At 35.7% G+C, this 19,307-nt stretch overlaps 3 protein-coding genes and 1 pseudogene across 5 annotated transcripts; 1 reads left to right on the top strand and 3 right to left on the bottom strand.

Annotated features, from left to right (window-relative positions):
- The first annotated feature begins 3,971 nt into the window (after window positions 1-3,971).
- Window positions 3,972-6,096, top strand: LOC120174720 (myb family transcription factor PHL8-like). Of its 3 annotated transcripts, none has more exons than XM_039181500.1 (7): window positions 3,972-4,509; window positions 4,625-4,701; window positions 4,790-4,850; window positions 4,949-5,021; window positions 5,132-5,198; window positions 5,300-5,988; window positions 6,075-6,096. In XM_039181500.1, exons 1-6 carry the CDS (start codon window positions 4,122-4,124, stop codon window positions 5,966-5,968), a joined length of 1,335 nt encoding a protein of 444 aa, XP_039037431.1. In that variant the 5' UTR covers window positions 3,972-4,121; the 3' UTR covers window positions 5,969-5,988; window positions 6,075-6,096. The 3 variants fall into 3 exon arrangements, with proteins under 3 accessions (XP_039037431.1, XP_039037429.1, XP_039037422.1); XM_039181491.1 differs by having other exon boundaries at window positions 3,975-4,509; window positions 5,129-5,198; XM_039181498.1 differs by lacking the exon at window positions 6,075-6,096 and having other exon boundaries at window positions 3,974-4,509; window positions 5,129-5,198; window positions 5,300-6,057.
- LOC120174754 (E3 ubiquitin-protein ligase MPSR1-like) lies at window positions 4,614-7,319 on the bottom strand. The gene is made up of 2 exons (XM_039181517.1): window positions 6,493-7,319; window positions 4,614-5,892 (listed from the first exon to the last, which is right to left on the bottom strand). Exons 1-2 carry the CDS (start codon window positions 7,111-7,113, stop codon window positions 5,851-5,853), a joined length of 663 nt encoding a protein of 220 aa, XP_039037448.1. The 5' UTR covers window positions 7,114-7,319; the 3' UTR covers window positions 4,614-5,850.
- A 570-nt stretch (window positions 7,320-7,889) lies between these two features.
- On the bottom strand, window positions 7,890-10,833 carry LOC120174710 (pentatricopeptide repeat-containing protein At2g02980, chloroplastic-like). Its single transcript, XM_039181481.1, has 2 exons — window positions 8,866-10,833; window positions 7,890-8,095 (listed from the first exon to the last, which is right to left on the bottom strand). Exon 1 carries the CDS (start codon window positions 10,748-10,750, stop codon window positions 8,930-8,932), a length of 1,821 nt encoding a protein of 606 aa, XP_039037412.1. The 5' UTR covers window positions 10,751-10,833; the 3' UTR covers window positions 7,890-8,095; window positions 8,866-8,929.
- Window positions 10,834-13,155: 2,322 nt separating this feature from the next.
- Window positions 13,156-14,725, bottom strand: LOC120174699 (annotated as a pseudogene).
- Window positions 14,726-19,307: the final 4,582 nt, after the last annotated feature.

Below are 19,307 nucleotides of genomic sequence, written 5' to 3'. Positions count from 1 at the left end.
TCTTTTTTCCTACACTTCAGTCAAATTCTACCTTGTACAGAGAGCAATAACACCTGTATAGAAACACATGACACGTAGGAACAAAGCAATTACAAGCAGTAGTCACATGGTACTGAACAGAGAGAATTCTTGTCTGATGAATCTTATAGCAACATAAGTAAAAAACTAACCAGGTTCAAGATCAATAGTGGATGAAGTAGAAGCAGCAGATTAATATCTGTTTTGGCAACCGGATTTCAACATTTTATAGCCAGATTTAACACTATAGATTTCTTTCTTATCATAAGGCCAAATCAACCTATCACCACCCCAGACTGACATATAGGAATCTGCCTTGTAGCCTCCTTATCTTTCTGATCAACTCACCTTGTTTCCCCCCAATATGAAGGAACACCAAGGTACAAACCAGGACTATCAGCAACAGGGATACCCAACACTTCTTCCATCTCCCTTTTTTTCATTCACAATAGCATTAGAACAGAAAACCAAACTTGGTTTTCTCAATTTCACTTGCTGCCTTGAAGCTATACAAAATTCTTCAATGATTGCCAACAACTTTCTACAGTTGTCCACTTTAGCTTCAATAAAAAGACAATGAATCATCTGCAAAAACAATAGACCACTCGAATGGAGTGCTTGTGTTTCTCCATTGACCTTTCTAGAAAATATATCCATAGCATATAAGAGAAGGTATGGAGAAAGAGGGTCCTAAGACCTCTAGAAGAGCTCACTTTAACCGTTTAATCACTTACGATCAAGGACTAACAGCCTTCTTTTCTCTTACACTTCTTTTTAAGCCTAAGGTAAGGAAAGGCTTCTAGAGCAATAATAATGTTGTTATGAATTTGTCCATTTAGGCCCTTTTCACTTGATCCAATGCAAATAAGTCATCATCATTAACTACCCTTATCCTTGTTTACAACTTTAAACATCAGTTAAGTGTTTAGTTATGTTCTTCAATAAAAAAATGTGTTTGCTAAAGTTCCATTCGGTCGCTAAGAAGATGAAGGAAAGAAAACAAATACAAAGGTCTTTCTTTTCCTTTGGATTCCCTTTTCCCCATTCATCTCTGTGACAACTGAACCCTATGTCATATATCCTATGTTCATAGTCTGTTTTTAACTGCTAGTTTGCGTCTTCGAGTCTTGAGTTCGCAAGGTATGCAAATGAGTAAACTACCGAGTAAACCAAGAGGGAAGCAGCACTCGATGTGGGATTGTACCATTTCATCAGTAATGACTTTGGTTTGAATAGTTTGAAGGAATATTTCTGCATGATTTTACTTTGTATCTACCAACCAAATGTGTGTTTGTGGGGTCTTAGGACAAAGATGTTATGCCCAACATAAACATGACATAGATTTCTAGAAATTGGGCTTCATTTAGTGAAGCAATTTCGACATTTACTGTCTTGGTTCTGCAGAAAACAATCATTGTCTACCACTTGTATCATTGTTCTGCATTATATTGTATATGCTTTGCAATATGAAATTTTGGTGTTTGCTTTTATTGTGTAAGGTTTGCAAAGCCTTTATGTCTGCGCTGCGCAGACCACGTGCAGACATTGAGCTTCGCAGACCGTTTGTTTTTTAGAAGACAAAAGTTATTCTAACGTTTGCGCGAGGTCTTCTTGGTGTAGACATGATTTTATGTCTTCAAACATCTTCAAAGAAATTAAAATTATTTAAATCTATTTCAAAATTTTATTTTAAAATATGAATTGATATATTTTAAAATATGAATTGATTTTTTAAAAATGGATTGATTTATTTTAAAATATGAATTGATTTATTTTAAAATATGAGTTGATTTATTTTAAAATATGGATTGATTTATTTTAAAATATGGAAAAATTTATTTTAAAATATGGATTGATTTATTTTAAAATATGAATTGATTTATTTTAAAATATGGATTGATTTATTTTAAAATATGGAAAAATTTATTTTAAAATATGGATTGATTTATTTTAAAATATGAAAAATTTTATTTTAAAATATGGATTGATTTATTTTAAAATATGGAAAAATTTATTTTAAAATATGGATTGATTTATTTTAAAATATGGATAGATTTGTTTTAAAATATGGATTGATTTATTTTAAAATATGGATTGATTTATTTTAAAATATGGAAAAATTTATTTTAAAATATGGATTGATTTATTTTAAAATATGAAAAATTTTATTTTAAAACATGGATTGATTTATTTTAAAATATGGATTGATTTATTTTAAAATATGGATTGATTTATTTTAAAAAATCTATTATTGTAGTTGTATGGATTATTTAAATTTCAGTATTATAAAACTAAAATTATTTAAATTTCAGTATTACAAAACTCTTTTAAGTTTAAAAAATCAGTTTATTTATATTTCAGTTTATTTTAGCAGTCTGCAGACGTTAAAAAACAAACAGTCTTCTTCTTACAGACTACAGACTTTTGGTCCACCTCTTTTGCTGCAGATGTGATCCGGAGACTGCAGATCTCTTGCCTCTGCAAAAACAAACACCACCTATGCTTTTACTTTTCCTTTTACAATGAATGAAAACATTTTTCCTTCATTTTTGCAGGCGTTTTCATGCTTTTGCTTTCTTCTTTCTTTCTTTCTTTTTGCTTTCTTCTTTCTTTCTTTCTTTCTTCCTTTCTTTCTTTCTTTCTTTCTTTTGTAACTTTTATGTAAAAACTTCCTAACAAAACAATGGCATACACATTCAGCTGTTGTCATTTGAATATATGAGTTATTTCATGCTTGTAATTTTCTTACAGTTTAAGTTTGACTTGTGACATATTGCTAGCATCATTTTCACTGTTGGGGACCTGGGGTAACTATTCCTTGACACAATATTTCATCTGAAAATTTCCATCATTCTTTAGTTGGATGGTGACTAATTCCGTTTGTTTCTCCTTTTCCCTTGTAGATTCCTATGGCCATATTCTTCTCATCTTCTTCTAATTGGGTCCCTTTAAAAACAATAATTGATAATCCACCTTTGTAATTGTACGACTTTTGATTCATTAGTTGGCAACGGCAACATCCCAGAATCTCCTTTTACATGGATATGGAATATATTAAAGCAAGAAAGGAGGTTTCAAGTACATCAGCTTGTTAAAGAGAAAGGTGCATCAATAACTCTTCTTTTTTCTTGTTTTTCAAACACTCACTCAAGGCCACACATCATAAGACCTTGCCATTGAAGAAACTACAGGTTCATAGGTGGTGAATATGGACCCGCCACTTAGTTGGTTCACCATGCTTATCTCATTGTTAAACCTTCTTTTTTGTTGTTGTTGATAGAGACAATCTCATCAGTGGACCTTCCACTCTATGCTCACTGAACTGTATCCAACTGTGAGTCAACTTCAAAAGGCATCTATTCAAGGTAACTAAAGCAATGAAATTACACTTGATGAATGTATGGCACTGAGATGGCAAATACTTCGGTCTTCAATCATTGGATTTTCTTATACATCAACTTGTTGGGATCCAATGGCAGTATGTACAAGAAAAACAAAAGGACCTTATTGGTGTAGGAAAAAATAGGGATGGGGAGTTGTTTTCATTCCTCAATTGTGTTTTGGATACCTATAAGGTGACCTGTATTTAAAGTATTTTCTTTATATGAAGAAAGAAAGAGCAGGATCAGTGGGGTCCAAAATCTAAAATTAGATTCTTTGATACATTCATCTACTGGTTTTTTTCCTCTTTAAAAAGTATTCATTAAATAAAATTTCTGTCAAATGTAATTTTCTCTCTTTCTTTTTCCTTTGAAAGCTCCTCAATAGTGTTAGGAAAGTTACATTCCATTTATTCATCATGGTGGGGCTAACCTAACTCAGCAAGGGAATCAAGCAGGGAAAAGAATAAAAGGATGAATAAGGGGAAACCAGCAAAGAACAAAACAAATCATGCACCTCCTTTATTTTTCTATCCTTTTGAGACTTAACTATGCTGCTTCCCCTGTTTTTTTGCTACATCAAAGAGATTCAATCCATTCACCTTCCCTCAAATGCGTCCCGAGGCGAAGCCCTTGTGCCTTCTGACATAGACACAGGTAAAATAAAAAAAAGATTATTTTTTCTATTTGTGTCAAAGAAAAAAAAAAGGAAGTTGGTGTGAAATGGGAGAAGGACACAGCTCATGGCATATATTCCCTCCCCAATGCAACCCCACCAAATGCTTCCAGATATGGAGTGAGATCTTAGGACAGCCTAACAACTCCAACATTATAAAGAGAGACTCCCATCTGCCGCATATTGAAAACATAGTTTCTACTAAAAGAAGGATCAAAAAGAAGAAGAAAAACCCATCATTGGAGCTTCAGCTTTCTGCCTGTCTCTCTTACATAAACATTGGCCCAGTCTCGTTTGATCTGGTCTGCTGCAAAACACTCAAAATTCAAAGAATGAATTCGGTTCTCTCAACTGATTCAAAGCCTAGACTGAAGTGGACTCCTGAACTTCACCAAAGATTCGTTGAAGCCGTCAATCAACTCGGAGGGGCAGACAGTTAAGTAGAACAATTTTGGATAACCTAAATAATACGATCATCTTGTCTAAGTCATATTGTTAGTAATAAGAACATTATTTGTTCATGTTTGTCTTTATGTTTATTTCTTGACAGAAGCAACACCAAAGAGTGTGATGAGGGTCATGGGGGTCTCTGGACTCACTTTGTATCATCTTAAAAGCCATTTACAGGCAATTTACTCTTACATTATATGATCATATCAATAATATTTTTGTAATAGGAAGAAAAAACCATGCTTTAACTACATTTTTCTTGCAGAAATACAGGCTGGGGAGAACCCAACAGACAGAAATCTGCCTTGGCAATGATAAACAAGATGGTGAGGCTAAGAATTCATTGGTTGTTGTATCTATATTCATATCGTTTTAGAACTCCATAATAATTTTTTTCTCTTTCCCTTCTGTTGTTGTCATACGGATTACAAAGAAACACAGGGCAGGTATGGGAACTTCATTAGTGACACAAGTGGAATTCACAAGCAAATGAATGAGTAATAGTTACAAATATGGATTGTGATTCCTATGTCTTTTGGTAAACTTCGGATGGAAACGGTGATAAAACAGATAGTGTTGACACTCTTATTATTGTGCTCATCAGAAGCAAGCGGATTTCTCAGGCTCTCCAACTGCAGATGGAAGTACAAAGAAAGCTTCATGAACAAATTGAGGTATGTATATATAAACCATATTATACCAATTTCAGTTTGAATATATGGTTTTCTGCTAATGCATCAATGCATATCAATCAAGCTAATTTCACCATTTCCAGGTCCAGAGACATTTACAGCTAAGAATTGAAGCTCAAGGGAAGTATCTGCAATCAGTATTAAAGAAAGCACAAGAAACAATGGCTGAATATAGCTCTTCTGTTGGTGTAGAACTTGCCAAAGCTGAACTCTCTCAGCTAGTCTCAATGGTTAACACCGGCTGCACAAGTTCTTCGTTTTCTGATCTAACTGATGTAGGAGGTTCAGGCTCAATAGAAAGAGAAAGAAAGGCTACGAGAAGTACTATATGTTCCATGGAGAGCTCATTGACATCTCCCGAGAACACGGGGCAAGATGACAATAGGACACCAAAAACTGAGAATATTTGTTCCCCAAATGTTGAACTTTCATTAATGGACTTTCACCAAGAAAAGAAGCCTTTGAGTGGTTCAATCAATCAAGCAAATGGAAAGAAAATAAGTACGAGTAACAATTCTGATGGCATATGTATTGAGCAATCACTAGCTAAAAGATTGGAGCTTCCCGAGGAGGAAACCCGTAGCCGTTCAAGGAAGTCTGGGTTCTTGGGATCATTTGATCTCAACAACCAATGCTACAATGATATCAAACCAAGTCCGAAAGCAATAGACTTGAACTGCAGCGAACAGATCGACTCAATGGGCACGGTCCAACTTTTACAATGCTTGGTTTCTGTTAGTAATATAGTGTAAGCAATGAACTTGATTATAGAATCGATTTCTTTTGTCCATAAATCATGTAAATTGTTAAATGTATTGAACTTCAAGAGCTTCTGAAAGAATATTGATATCAAAAGAAGGTATAATGTTATATTCTGCAGAAACAACTCGCCCTTTACTCACTCCCTCTTAACTCGAATTGCCGACAACAAACTCATACTTCAACTAAATATAATTAATTAGCATGTTCTTCAGGGCGCTTCTTTCTTCACAGAATCACCATGGATCAGAAATTTTCCTGGAATATTCTTATGCAGAAAGAAGGTACAAAGATTATTCAGGAATCAAATTGCAAGGAGTAGTTTGCACTAACAGAAATATAAATTTATTTATGATCACATATTTGGAAAAGACAAGTATCTCTGTGCATGATTTCCCCACAAAGATGGGAAAAAATCAAACGAAAATTGAAATGAAGGGAAACAAAGGGAAAAACAAGTATCTAACACAATCATTCTAACCCTCCATTCATAATTATCATCAGGCCTAGGACTTACAGTAGAGACATTACTAGAATCAGCTGAAGGAACTTGATTTGAATCCTCACTTCTCCTACTACTGTTAAAAGAAAAACTAACCCAAATCTCCCTCCTCTGCTCATCTCTCTTCTTGCCCATATCTTCCTCATCAACAGGCATCTTATACCTGCAAACAGGGCATGTCCAATGAATTTCAAGCCACTTCTCTATGCACCCATCATGAAACTTGTGCTTGCAAGGCATCTCCTCTGCTACCTCACCAGGCTTCCAGTCTTCCAAGCAAACAACACACTCCCCATATTCACTTTCACCGATTTCCACACTTAGCAAAGCTTCTATGGATGCTTTCGAAGCAGGCGGCTGGCCATCTTTGTTAGCCTGACCACGTAACAAAGCTTCCAAATTTGAGTCTCCTTCAATCACCACCATGCCTTGAGTAAATGGGTTGATGAAAACTATTCTTTCACGTTGAGAAGTCGTTTCCTGTGATGTTTCTCGATCTGGGTCTTCACTGTTTTCTCTTGAAACACTGTTGTTACCGTTGTTGGAGACACCCAAGATTAAAGGCAGAAAGAAATAGAGGTCTCTTTGCCTCAACAACCTTTCAAACAAAGGAGGAGCTTTAGTTTCAGAAGCCATGGAAACTTGATGAATTTGAGGACAAAAAGAGAGACTTTGGAGGAAGAAAAAGAAATTTGATGAACATAGGTAAATCTGTTTTAAGTCTTGGAATGAATCAATGAATGAAAAGAATAGATCTTTGGGAGATATTATAACAGGGGAATAAGTGGAAGTGAAGAACTGGAGAGCCCACAGATTTGAGATTGGAGAAGGTCGTGTAAAGATCTGGAATGTTGATAACCTTGTATCAATATGTTTTTCATCTTTAACAATGTTTATCCCTTTCAGACATGTTAAGAAAAGTCATTTTCTGGCAATAGAAGATATTTTTAGAGGGCGTAGAATTCAACGCTGATGCCACTTTATGTTTGAGTGCCACTTGTCTTGTTGCCTACCATCTCTTTGATGTGTTCCCTTGACATTTATTTAACCGATCGAGACCAGCAAAAAGTTTTTTTTTTGCTAGTTGGGTAAAGATTCTTCTTGAATTATCTAGATTTTAAGCTCTTGGTATGGTACAATTATTGGGGAGTTCATTAATCTTCTTCTGCCTCGACTTTTCCATGTTTTAGACCATGATTAATCATGTAAGACTTTAGTAATTATAGAAACGTAACTTAAACGCCAAAGTCCATGAATGCTGAAATCAGCGGCGGGTTTCCCTGTTGGAGGGTAGTAACAACTAAACTTATCTGAATTGCAGAAGGATCCCGGCCACTGCATCAACAGAGTAATTCAAATGAGACGTGAACAAAGAAAATCGAAAGAATCCCAGAAAATAAATGATCTCTTATTAAAAATAAGACGACTCACTTGTTGAACAAAGTAGAAGAAATCAAAACCCTTTGAAATACCAAGAGTTGCAAGATACTGTAAGACTAAAAGATTAATCAAGGCTAAACACTTCAACTTCATTTCCTTTCTCTCCGTTCAGCCTGCTTTCCCTTTGTCTCAACTAATTAAAGGTTGAAGAGTTTGAGAATCATATAACATTGATAAGCTGGTTTTATAGGCGAAGATAGAAGGTTTTTGGTTAAAGAATCCGATATGCTAAGTTTCTAGCAGACCTTCATAAATAAAAGAGGTTTATGTATTTAATGTTTTTCCCATAATTGCAATGTATCGGCTCAATCCCCTTTTTTGTTTTATCTTCTTAGAAAATGTGTTTGAATTGTTGCAAAAATTAGGCAATAGTAATGCATTGGTTTCATTCTAGACAAAATACATTTTTATATAAAAAAGAGTTTTTATATTTTCTTGCCTGCAAAACCAAGTGAGATGTGACACTTTGGAGCATATAGGATACCGGGTATGCTAAACATAACAGACAAAATTAAAATTAACATACAAAACCACTCACTTGTTTTACATGAGTTTGAATAAATTCAAAGGCATATCAGGCTTTATGCATCTTAAAATTGTAGCAACAATATTAAGGGAATTAAGGAATTATCCATTGTGATCCACAAACTCCATTATGATTTTATTAATGAATGAAACATAAACCTTAGCAACTATATTAAGGAGTCCATACAATGGGAACTTCTACAATGCCCCAAACTTCTGAAATGAAGTTGTCATTGGCAGTCCCAAGAAGTGAAAGTATTCGGATCTTATTGCCATCCTCTATAAAAGTTTTTACTCGATTTTTATTTATTTAGTTATTTATGAAACAACATGCTTTATAATCAATTCAATACTTACACTATGCATAGAAGTGATATTAATTCATCGAATATAAATAAAAACTTGCAAGTACATGTTTTCTACCTTCTTGCAGCTTCAGACTTCAGTAATGCTGCATAACCGTAGCATTTTCCAAAGACCAAAATTATCACCAGAAATCACCACAAGAGCACTTTCCATCACTGAAGTGATGGAATCGCTGGACATCTCGCAGTATTATCTGCCTATCAAAGATATGTGATATAAGCTTAGCAGTAGCATGGCAATCCCCACACACTCGTAGGTTTTTCACTACACGAATTGTTGATCCAGGGGGAGTGTTTAGGAGTCCATAAGCAATGGCCAACTTCTCACTATGATAACGAAGTGAAATTTCTTTCTCTTCTTCTCCCATTTCCGCATGAAAAACTAGGGAAGTATCAGGTACATAACCAACCATCTTCAATTCCTTCATTAACTCATCAAGCGCCTTATGAAGAGATGTTGAAACAGAATTCACCCCGTCCCCAGAGAAGAATTCATGCACTACGTTGTCCACCTCTATGGAGCTACAACCGGGAACTTTTACCACCCCTTTATCTTTCATCAATTTCCTTAGGAAATCCACATCTTCCCATCTCCCAGATCTTGCACACAAGTTTGATAAGATTACATAATCTCCACCATGAGAGTCATCTAGCTCAAAAATCCGTTTAATCACCCTCTTTCCCAATTCCACATCACCGTGACTACTACAAGCAGCTAACAACGTTCGCCATAATATTGGGGTAGGCTTGATTGGCAATTCATCAATGAACTTATAAGCCTCGTCTAAGTGTCCTGTTCGAGCAAGCAAATCAACCATGCATCCATAATGCTTGATCCCCGGAATGATCCTATATTTATCAATCATACTATAAAAAAACCTCCAACCTTCATCCAGAAGTCCATTATGACTACAAGCATATAAGAGACCTAAAAACGTGATCTCATCGGGTTGCACGCCTTCCTTTCTCATCTCTTCAAACGTTTCAATGGTTTTATAACCCTTCCCATGAGTTGCATATGCCACAATCATTGCTGACCAAGCGGCCGTATCCCTGATGTTCATGTTCTCAAAAACACAAATTGCTTCCTCCAAGCTCCCACACTTGGCATACATATCAATAAGCGCGGTGCTTACTTTGATATACTTATCAAACCCATGTTTTTTAACATATTCATGTATCCACTTCCCCAAATCCAACGCTCCTAACAAAGAACAACAAGAGAGAACACTTAACATAGTAACATCCGTAGGCTTCAAACTTCTAACTTGCAATTCACGAAACAACGACAGTGCCTCATTCGGTCTGCTACATTTTGCGTAACCAGTAATAATAGCATTGTAAGAAATAACACAAGGATCCAACATCTTATCGAAGACTCTGCGAGCTGAATCCACATCATTACACTCAGTATACATACTAATAAGGCTGGGACATATGTAGATGTTATGACTAAACCCAAGTTTAATGGCAAGGCAATGAATTTGTTTACCTTCATCCAAGGCTTTAGCACTTGAACAAGCTTTAAGAACAGAAGGGAAGGTGTAGTCATCAGGCAGGAAGCTGGAGGATAGAAGCTGAGAAAAGAGGGGAATGGCTTGGATTGGGGTATTGGAACGTGAATACCCACGGGCCATGGTATTGAAAAGGACAACATCAGGTTGGGATATATTGTCAAACAGTTTGTGGGCGTATTCCATGGAGGTAGAAGTTGGGTTCTTGGTGCAGAAATTGATGAACTTGGTGAGGAAAGTGAGGTCATTTTGGAGATGGGTTTTGATTGCAAAGGCTTGGATTTGCCTTAGTTCTTTCAACGAGGTGCATTGGGATAGAAGAGAGATAGGATTTTGTGGTGGATTTAAGGGTTCAGTTCTTGAGAATTTCTGATTGAATTTTGACTTTGGAAGAGAAATTGAAGTTACTGGAGATGGAGCAGTTGCCATTGCAGGAAATAAATGGCAGAACGTGGAAATATTTTTGCTTCAAAGGTTTGTGGAGGGAAGCCAAAGCAAATAAAGATAAGAGCTTTGCGTGTTTTTTTTTTAATGAAAAACAGTAACCATATGCATTCATGTATACTTGTATAAAAGTAACAACCATTAATATGATGCCACGTAACTCAATTGTACATTCCTTTTGATACAAGTTAACAGACGCTAAACTGTGTTCCAGGATGTTGAACAGAAACCGGGCGAAGCAAAACATGAATCCATGACTCGATACTCAAGTTGAGTTTTTAGATTCCTAGGAGACTCCTTTCTTAGGGTTCTTTTCTGGCCAAAAGTTCATAGATATTTTCGATTTTTCGTCGCCTCATTGTCTCTTTATTCTTTAAAATTATACTCTCTGGCAATACCCAGAAATCATTTCCCCCCTCATTCTCTTCTTTATTAAGGGTTTTTCAGACAAACTTTACCATAAACATATTTGGTTTTGTCTTTTCTGGTTAAAATATTAAACTTGACAATGGTGTTTAAATTCTTTCCAGGTTCTGATGGTTCCAAATGCAAGTGGGTTCTGTTTTATTGCTTCTTTGGATTAATATTTTTGTTTTCAAATTATTGCTACAAGTTACTAGGTGCTAAATCTGAGTAATACTAGGAGCTAAATCTGAGTAATGATAAATTTAGTGATTCTTTTATGTTTTGTTTAACCATGTCCTTAAACATTGATGTTAGGCCAACTGTGTTCGACTGTTGTGAGGTGCTTTATTGATGCTAGCTAGACAGTGCTTTCCCATTGTTTTTTTTGCGGCAAACCATTAGAAATGACAATCAAACAGAGGCAATATTGTCGAGATGTTTCAGAACAAAAGAAGAGGGTTCTGTTTGAATGTCGGAAAGAAAGGATAAGTGAAGAAAAGAGACAAATTGAATGTGGAAGAGCCTGTCCCAGTGAAGAAACCCTTGTGTTTGAAGATAAATCAACTGTGGGAAGCAACAACCAGTTGTTGATCCTTGTAAACTTTGCTGTACTAATGTCAGAATCTGATTATAACTTACCTGCAGTTCATCGTAATCCTCAAAATTATGGTTAGTGCCTCGAAAACTTTGGAACATGTTCTGGTTAGTTTCAATTTAGCAGGTATATGACTCATATATTGTCACTAATTATCCATTATCGGTGTTAGATTCTAGTATGGAGGCTCAACATTTGCAAGAAAATGTTGACAATGCTATGGCTACGGATTGTGCTACGACTTTCATGGTGAATTGGGGTAATGCTGACGAAATGCCCCTAATGTACCATGAGATCAAAAAAAAAAAAAAATTTGAAAGGGGTGGATCTGATGGTGGAGGAAGACTGACACGGTTAAATCATATTAGACGCCTAGCTAGCCTTAAAAGCCAGTTATTGATGCAACAGAGCATCCGAAAGGATACTTATCGGCCCTTTCGAGGAACTACAACCCGCTTGACTCAAGTTCGTCGACAAACTCGGTCTGGAAACCATTTGCCTGTGCAAGACGATAGCGCAGAATGTTCACATGGCAAGTTGCTAGGAAGGGTAACACGATTGGTCAGATCCGGCGTCAAGCTCAGTCTAAAAACAAATGCTCACTGCAATATGGAACTGGAGAGCATATGCCATGCGATAGCTACTTCGCATCCTCTTGTAATTTCTAGTTTTTGTTTGCAATTGTGCCATATTTTTCACAAAACCTTGCACTATTACTCCTCCAATGGTTGATGATTCTAGTTATTTTCACAGTTTTCCCTTTTAGGTGCTACAATATTTGCACTAGCATTCATGATCATTTACAGTAGATGCTGAAACTGTGGAGAAGATGATGTCTGAGAAAGGACAACTACGATTAAGCCAATTAAGACGCAAAGCTCATTTGGGCAATACAGATTTGGTCATGCAGACGAATGTGCGGAATACTGCAATAAACATTATTTCCTGATTCTAAGTCATTAATGCATCAATTGCAGAAGAACTAATATGCAAATTCAGCTCAGATTTTTTGTCTAGGAAAGTAGAACGTAAATCCTTCAGATTTTTTTGTTGTTGGTAAAATGGCCTAATTTTCTCCTTTCCCTTGAATAACTCACAGTATTGCACTTGGTGGTTTGACATGGAATCTTGGCCTATTAACACTACTTTTGTCATTGACATAGATCAAAGTCCACTTTCAACATAGGCTGAGCTTAGGCATATATAGTGATGTGATGGAATTAGCTAATGTGTTGGGTCGGAATTATACATGTTAGTACATGACATGTTCAAGTTGTTTGTCAATCTAAGTTGTTAAACATTTGCATCACGAGAGGGGATTGGTGGTTAGTTCTAGGGAGATTTCATTCTCCTTTCAATTTCTCTGCTGCTTTTAGTTTTTGATTCCATGATCTTAGCTTCTATACCATATTCTCCAAAACTGGAGAAAACTCGAGAATCCCGAAACTCATTCCGGACTTTGTTCGACTGCATTCCATTAAATAACAAACCTTTGTTAACTGTCTGCATGAAAATATACTCTAGCCAAAAATACACTTAAAATATTCTTTAAGAGTTAACAATTTCTTGACAATTCACAGATGGTTAACAATTTGTCTTATGGAAGTAAAGGTTCCAACTACACCTATGAACAATCCAACCACCAAAATCGAAACTATTATTATCAATTCCAACCCAAATTTTCTAGCAGCTTTGTTAAGCTTAAGATAACACAGGCATGGCAGTAACATAGATGCGGTGACACTTAAAAACGATCCTATAAAGGCCATCACGTAGCCAAAAAATGGGATGGTTAAGGCAACAATTACTGTGCTGATCACAAGTGTAGTTCTAATGAAGATGCTCAGAGACCTGCTGTTGCGGAAGACTGGTTTTTCCTCGATAGTAGTCGCAATCGGAGTGGTTATAATAGCATATTTCGTGAGCGGGTTGATTAGAGTAGTGCAAATTGCTATTTTTGTGCTCATCTTTTTTATGGGAAGATTTAATGTCACTTGAGACTTAAGATGTTCTCCATACATCAGGTAGCCCAGAACCGCCATTGATCCGTAGCTGATGGTGCTTGTGACGAAGCATACAAATAAAACCTGCAACAAAAAATAGAAAGCTTAGGTGTGCATGAAATGAGTTTCTTTCCCTGAAAATCAATGACTAAATTAGGGAAGATATCACCATCTTGCCTTGGAGAATTTGCTTCTATCTTTCATTGAGCTGCATAATGTAGGGAAAACCGTATGACCACAATAACAGAAGGCAAACATGCTTACAGAAATAGGCATTCCACTCCAATTTAAAGCCACACCACTTTCATTGAACCCCACTTTATCTACTGCTCCTACCCAAAAGATGCAAATAACAAGAATAAAAGAAGCTAAGCCCCAAGCTCTTCAACCATGTGGTTGGCAAAACTATGAGGGAAGTCAATACGACAAACGCTTGCTTTCCTCCGATTTTCATCCCGGCCAGTTTGAATGCCGTGTTCGGAAACAGCTTGTCCAGGTTGTCACCTTCTAGTATCAGAAACTCGACTGCAACCAAATACAACTCGACGTACATGAACACGGACACGATAGCTCTCCCCTTGTATCCGAAAGCATGCTCACCGATATCGGGATAGGTTTTGATGAGTGGATGTGTGTTCATACATCGTCGTAGAAGTAATCCCGTGTACCAACAGAGAACAGCAACTAGGAAAAGGAGCACTAAGCTTATCCATCCTCCTTGAGAAAGTGCATATGGGATTGACACTATCCCAACACCTAACAGATTGGTTATGCAATTTGTTTAGTGTCTTAATGTTCTACGAAGAGTAAACCTTTAAAACACAATAGGAAGAGATCAGAAGGACCTGATAAGGCATTGAGGCCATTGAAACAAGTTCTAAGGAAGCTGGTGCCTTTGGTTGGTTGCTGTTGAACCTCATTTTGGCTCTCCAATTTCTCTTCTCTTGATAAGTCCATCTTGTGAGTTGTGACACTCATGTACCCACACTGGTCGACAAAATATATAAGAGAAACAAGCTGGTGATGTCTACCTTGTGGATGGTGACATGTATATGCACGTGCATTATTTTTTTCTTCCATTAAAATATTCTTAGTTGATGAAAAGAGTAAGTGAAGATGACTAGATGGCCATTCAACTTTTGACGGAAAAAGGAGCTCCTTGCATTAAGGTGAAAAATACATTTCAGCTTTCAAAAGGTAAACCCACTCACATGAAACCATTTGTCATTTGATGGATCAGTTCCCTTTTTCCCTCCAAGGTTATTGTTTAATGAGATTAAGCTTTTTTCCTTTTTGACATGCAGTTCATGCAAACCTAGCTACCTATATGTGAAATGGTAGGTATTATCATTTAATGCACAACAGTTAAATTGTAACATTTTCCCATCAGAAAATTTAAGCCGAAATTGGGTGTTCCAAAGTAAGTTATCACAATGGAGAAGGGATATCCATTTTTGTTGTTGTTTTTACGTGAAGGGTCGACACATATTCTCAAAGTTGTGTCTCTTGAAGTTGCTGAAGAGCAGAAACTACACTGTTAAAGAACCGACGCATGGCATGAATTGGTCTATATTAAGCACTAAAACATTATCCCCAAACTCATCCACTTCAAATCCCTATTGTTTTCTATATTTTCTTTGGATCACTGCTCACGAAGGACCAATTTTATATAATTGTTTGACTTCTTTGCTCCATAAAAGAAAGATTCCAAAAGCAACAGAAATGACATACAAGAAAAAAGCAAGCGATTTAGATAAGCACTGGTAACTTTGCATGATCAAGTGAATGAAGCTCTCCGTTAAACTGTTTGCAAACATGGAAGCTACAAATGGATCAACTGATATTTCCAAAAGAGTAAAGAAAAGAAGGGTCAGGGCAGGCTCTTTTGCTGTGAAAATCGACCGTATCATTCAAAGGCAATGTACATTTCTGAGATGGAGAATTCTTTTATCTTTTGTGATCAGTCTTTGTGTGATATGAAAGTGATTGACAAGATAATTCCAGCTTTAAGAAAAGAGCAAAAGGAAAGTAGAACCGTCGAGGATCATGTCTCTTATCTGATGTCTCTTATCTGATTGGTGATTTTTAAGACTTGGAGTTATGCAGAGTAACAATGGGAAGATGATAAAATAAAGATTGGAATTCTAACACGAGGAGTTTCGGTATAGGGAAAAGACATGCGAAAGTTCATCGACCAATAACGAGGCCTATTCATGCATGTTTTCTGCACATGAAAATATCAGTGATCCATTTAACAAATCCAACCCACAAATATAATATCCATTTAACAAGTGCTTCCCACTACATTAGTGGAAGCAGCAGCGTTGGCTGCAACCCAAGTTGCTTTTGTGCTACAATCTGGGCAAAATAGGGGGATGCATTTTGCCATAGCATCGGGACCTGCGGTGACTCCCCACCAGAAAAACGTTTAAATTATAGGAGACACGATGAAGTCTTGCACTGACATTACATTACGCTGGTAATATACGAGGAAATGAGGACAGTTCCCCCCTTATCAATGAACTTGTGTAAAAGCCATTAATTTATTTCCTTTTATTTTGTTATCCCCAAATAGATTGTGGAGAATGATTTGGAGCCCATCTTCTTGCGCCGCACACCTTGCCTGAAATTGTAGACTTGGACCATTAAGTTGGGAGGATACAGATTTGTGATAAAGAAAATAAGGCTTGACTTCGCATACCTTCACCGATTTCTCCTCAAATTTAACGGCTGGTTCGATTGCAAGTGTCGAAACGAAATTTTTCTTAAAAGTGAAAAGATGAGATTTTAAAAATCACATTAATTTCTATTTACTTTTTTCAATTGATTTTTAATTTAAAAATAAATGCGATTTAAAAGACTTCTCGTTTCGATTTTTTTTTGGATTTCCTTTACGATCGAAAAAAAATATGATTCGAAGAGTCGCCACCATTCTTTGATTAGGGTGTGATTGGGCACCAAAAACTGTTTGTTATTTTAAATAAAAATTAATTTTAATTAAAACAACAAATTAAGGTATGCGTTACCAAAATCCGAGTTCGAGAGTCGATTACGTGCGGGGAATGATTAGCACCCCCACAACGCCCTAAAACAGTACCTAATCGATTATTTAATGTCTTTTCATTGAACTTGACAAATTCGAACTTAATTTGGTTTATGATCCCATAAAACAAAGATGTGAATTCAATAATATGCAAAAGCACTCAAATAAATTAAATTAAAATTACCAAGTCATTTTAGAAAGATAAAGAATGTTCGATTATTTACAAATATCGAGTCTAGATCTTAAAAACTATAACAACATTTTCTCGATAAATTTAAATAGCCGAACATTTCTTTTTCTTCCATTCCCAAATTTTAAAGTGATGGATTAATTTTTAGGTGTCACTAATGGGATACACTTTTATTTTAAAATCATTAAAAGCGAACATCAAATGCGTTATGACAACACACTTAAAACAATTTTAAATTAAAAGTGTATTACCCTTAATCTAATTATGTAATATGTCGAGTTATGCACATGAGAATATCATACAAATTGTGCAAAAAAGGATGTCATGCCAAAATTAATTAAACAAAATTAAAAATATCATGCAACGTGACATACAAAAAATTATATACATGTATTTTAATTAAAAATCATTAACCATGTATATTAACATATAATGTACAAATGTTAATCAAAAATAAAAAATAAAAACATGATAGGCTAAACTACAAATGTTTTTAAAATAAGTATGTACATACATATAAAAAATGACCCATTTAAATGTACGTAAAAGTAAACATATAAAATTGGAAATAAACTAGCTACTTAAACAAAAGTGCACATGAATCTAGAGGGTCTTATATACAATTTATCCTATTCGATTTAAATTAAGATAATATGCAAAATAACATAAATAATACATGCACATTTGAAACGAAACAAGAAAATTAATATAAGAAATGGATTGCTTTGCAAAAGAGAGCATGAATTGTGAGGGCCTAAATTCTAATTTACCCGAAACTATTAATATATATAACCTAAGTAAACTAATAAACTAGCCTAATCTTCAAGCAGAGCCGCCCGAGCTCTTCACTTTCCATTCTTATCTCCTTGCGAATGGTGCTCTCTCCATTGCTCAGGTAATGAATCAAATCCCTCATACTTTCAATTTCTCTTTTGTTACAATGAAACACGGAAATGATTTCTAAATGATGAAATGCTTTTTGAATTTTTGTTTTATACTCACTTCGTTTACTCAAAAATGGATAACCCATTGTTACATTCCCTCTTCGGTCTTAGACTCTAAAAACAAATAAGACTTCTGAACCTAAACCGAATCCCTACCACGACCACCTAACCTCAACGGTACGACCGAAAGCTCTGGGGAACCTCTCCTAACGATGATGGCTATTCTTTTCAAAAGTAAACAACCACTCCTCTTCTATTTTATTTTACTGTTCATTGTTCTAATTTCAGACCTAGTTGGTTTCATAACACTAACCCCAGTCCCTATTTCCATCAATTAAACCCTAAATGACTAGAATAGAACCACCAAGACTCTATCGTCATCCACAACTAAGGTAATTTTCTAATTCCTTTCTCTGTTATTTTTTTATGCTTTGAAAGAAAAAACAACAAGCCACATATAAAATTGCTATGTATTTCAGAAAATAAAGAAAGTAACGAAAGTAACCTGCTTTTGAATTGCTTATATTGCTTTCGAAAGAGATAAGGAAGACCCTTGTTACACTGCTTGATCTTTGAAAATGAAAATGTTGTTTACACTGTTTCTTTCCTCTTGTCCTGCTGTGTAAAAAAAACAAAACCAAAAAACTCTGGTCTCTGGCTTTTTCTATTGTTAATATCTCTCTATTGTTTCCTCCTTTTTTTTTCTTTCTTTGTAACCCCCTTTTCCTATGTTAAAAACCTCCGTTATTAGTGGTTTCCAGTAGTTAAAATCCCCCTAAAACAACTGCCCCTTTTCTGTGTTTCCCCCTGATAGATTAAGAAAACTGAAACCCTTGCTTTGTTAACTCCCGATAACTACTTTTAGTTTTCCAGAGAGTATTCACGAGGGCTAGAAGCTGGATCGCTGAATTGGGCCTCCAACTGCTCTGCTTCGGGTCTGCTCTGACTTAGCCCCGGACAAATTGAGTATCTACAGCTGCCCCTCATTGCTAATTTTCGTGTAACGAGAATAGAGAAAAGATCAAAAGTTGATCGAATTTGTCCGGTCATGAGAACTTCAAAAGGTTAAACCACTCACTGTTACTTCGGGATAAATGAGACTTGAAAAATCTTCAAATGACGGGTCCGCTCCCCATTCTTTCAAGGAGTATAAGACTCGAACAATCTTCGGCAAATGTGTATGCTCCCTATTCATTCAGGGAGTATGTTGAAAACATTTTGATATTTCGATATAACAAATTAAGTTAAATGAATTTTAAGATTTTCCAAATGATTTTCTAAGTATATTCGATAGAATTATTCGAATATCAAAACATTACTCCAAATCTTTCAAAGATCATTTTTAATCCTTACTCAAAGTGT

The sequence above is a fragment of the Hibiscus syriacus genome, unplaced genomic scaffold (genome assembly GCF_006381635.1).
Source record: "Hibiscus syriacus cultivar Baekdansim isolate YM2019G1 unplaced genomic scaffold, ASM638163v2 tig00003103_pilon, whole genome shotgun sequence".
NCBI lineage: Eukaryota > Viridiplantae > Streptophyta > Magnoliopsida > Malvales > Malvaceae > Hibiscus > Hibiscus syriacus.
The sequence above is the reverse complement of the archived record's forward strand: the minus strand, read 5'-3'. Positions and strand labels throughout refer to the sequence as shown.

Coding starts and splice junctions, on each gene's coding strand:
- LOC120174720 (XM_039181491.1), top strand. CDS start 4,122: ATGGGAGAAGGACACAGCTCATGGCATATATTCCCTCCCCAATGCAAC. Junction 4,510..4,624: donor TCAACTCGGAGGGGCAGACA/GTTAAGTAGAAC, acceptor ATTTCTTGACAG/AAGCAACACCAAAGAGTGTG. Junction 4,851..4,948: donor TGGCAATGATAAACAAGATG/GTGAGGCTAAGA, acceptor GTTGTCATACGG/ATTACAAAGAAACACAGGGC.
- LOC120174754 (XM_039181517.1), bottom strand. CDS start 7,113: ATGGCTTCTGAAACTAAAGCTCCTCCTTTGTTTGAAAGGTTGTTGAGG. Junction 5,893..6,492: donor ATTCTAGTAATGTCTCTACT/GTAAGTCCTAGG, acceptor TGTTCGCTGCAG/TTCAAGTCTATTGCTTTCGG.
- LOC120174710 (XM_039181481.1), bottom strand. CDS start 10,750: ATGGCAACTGCTCCATCTCCAGTAACTTCAATTTCTCTTCCAAAGTCA.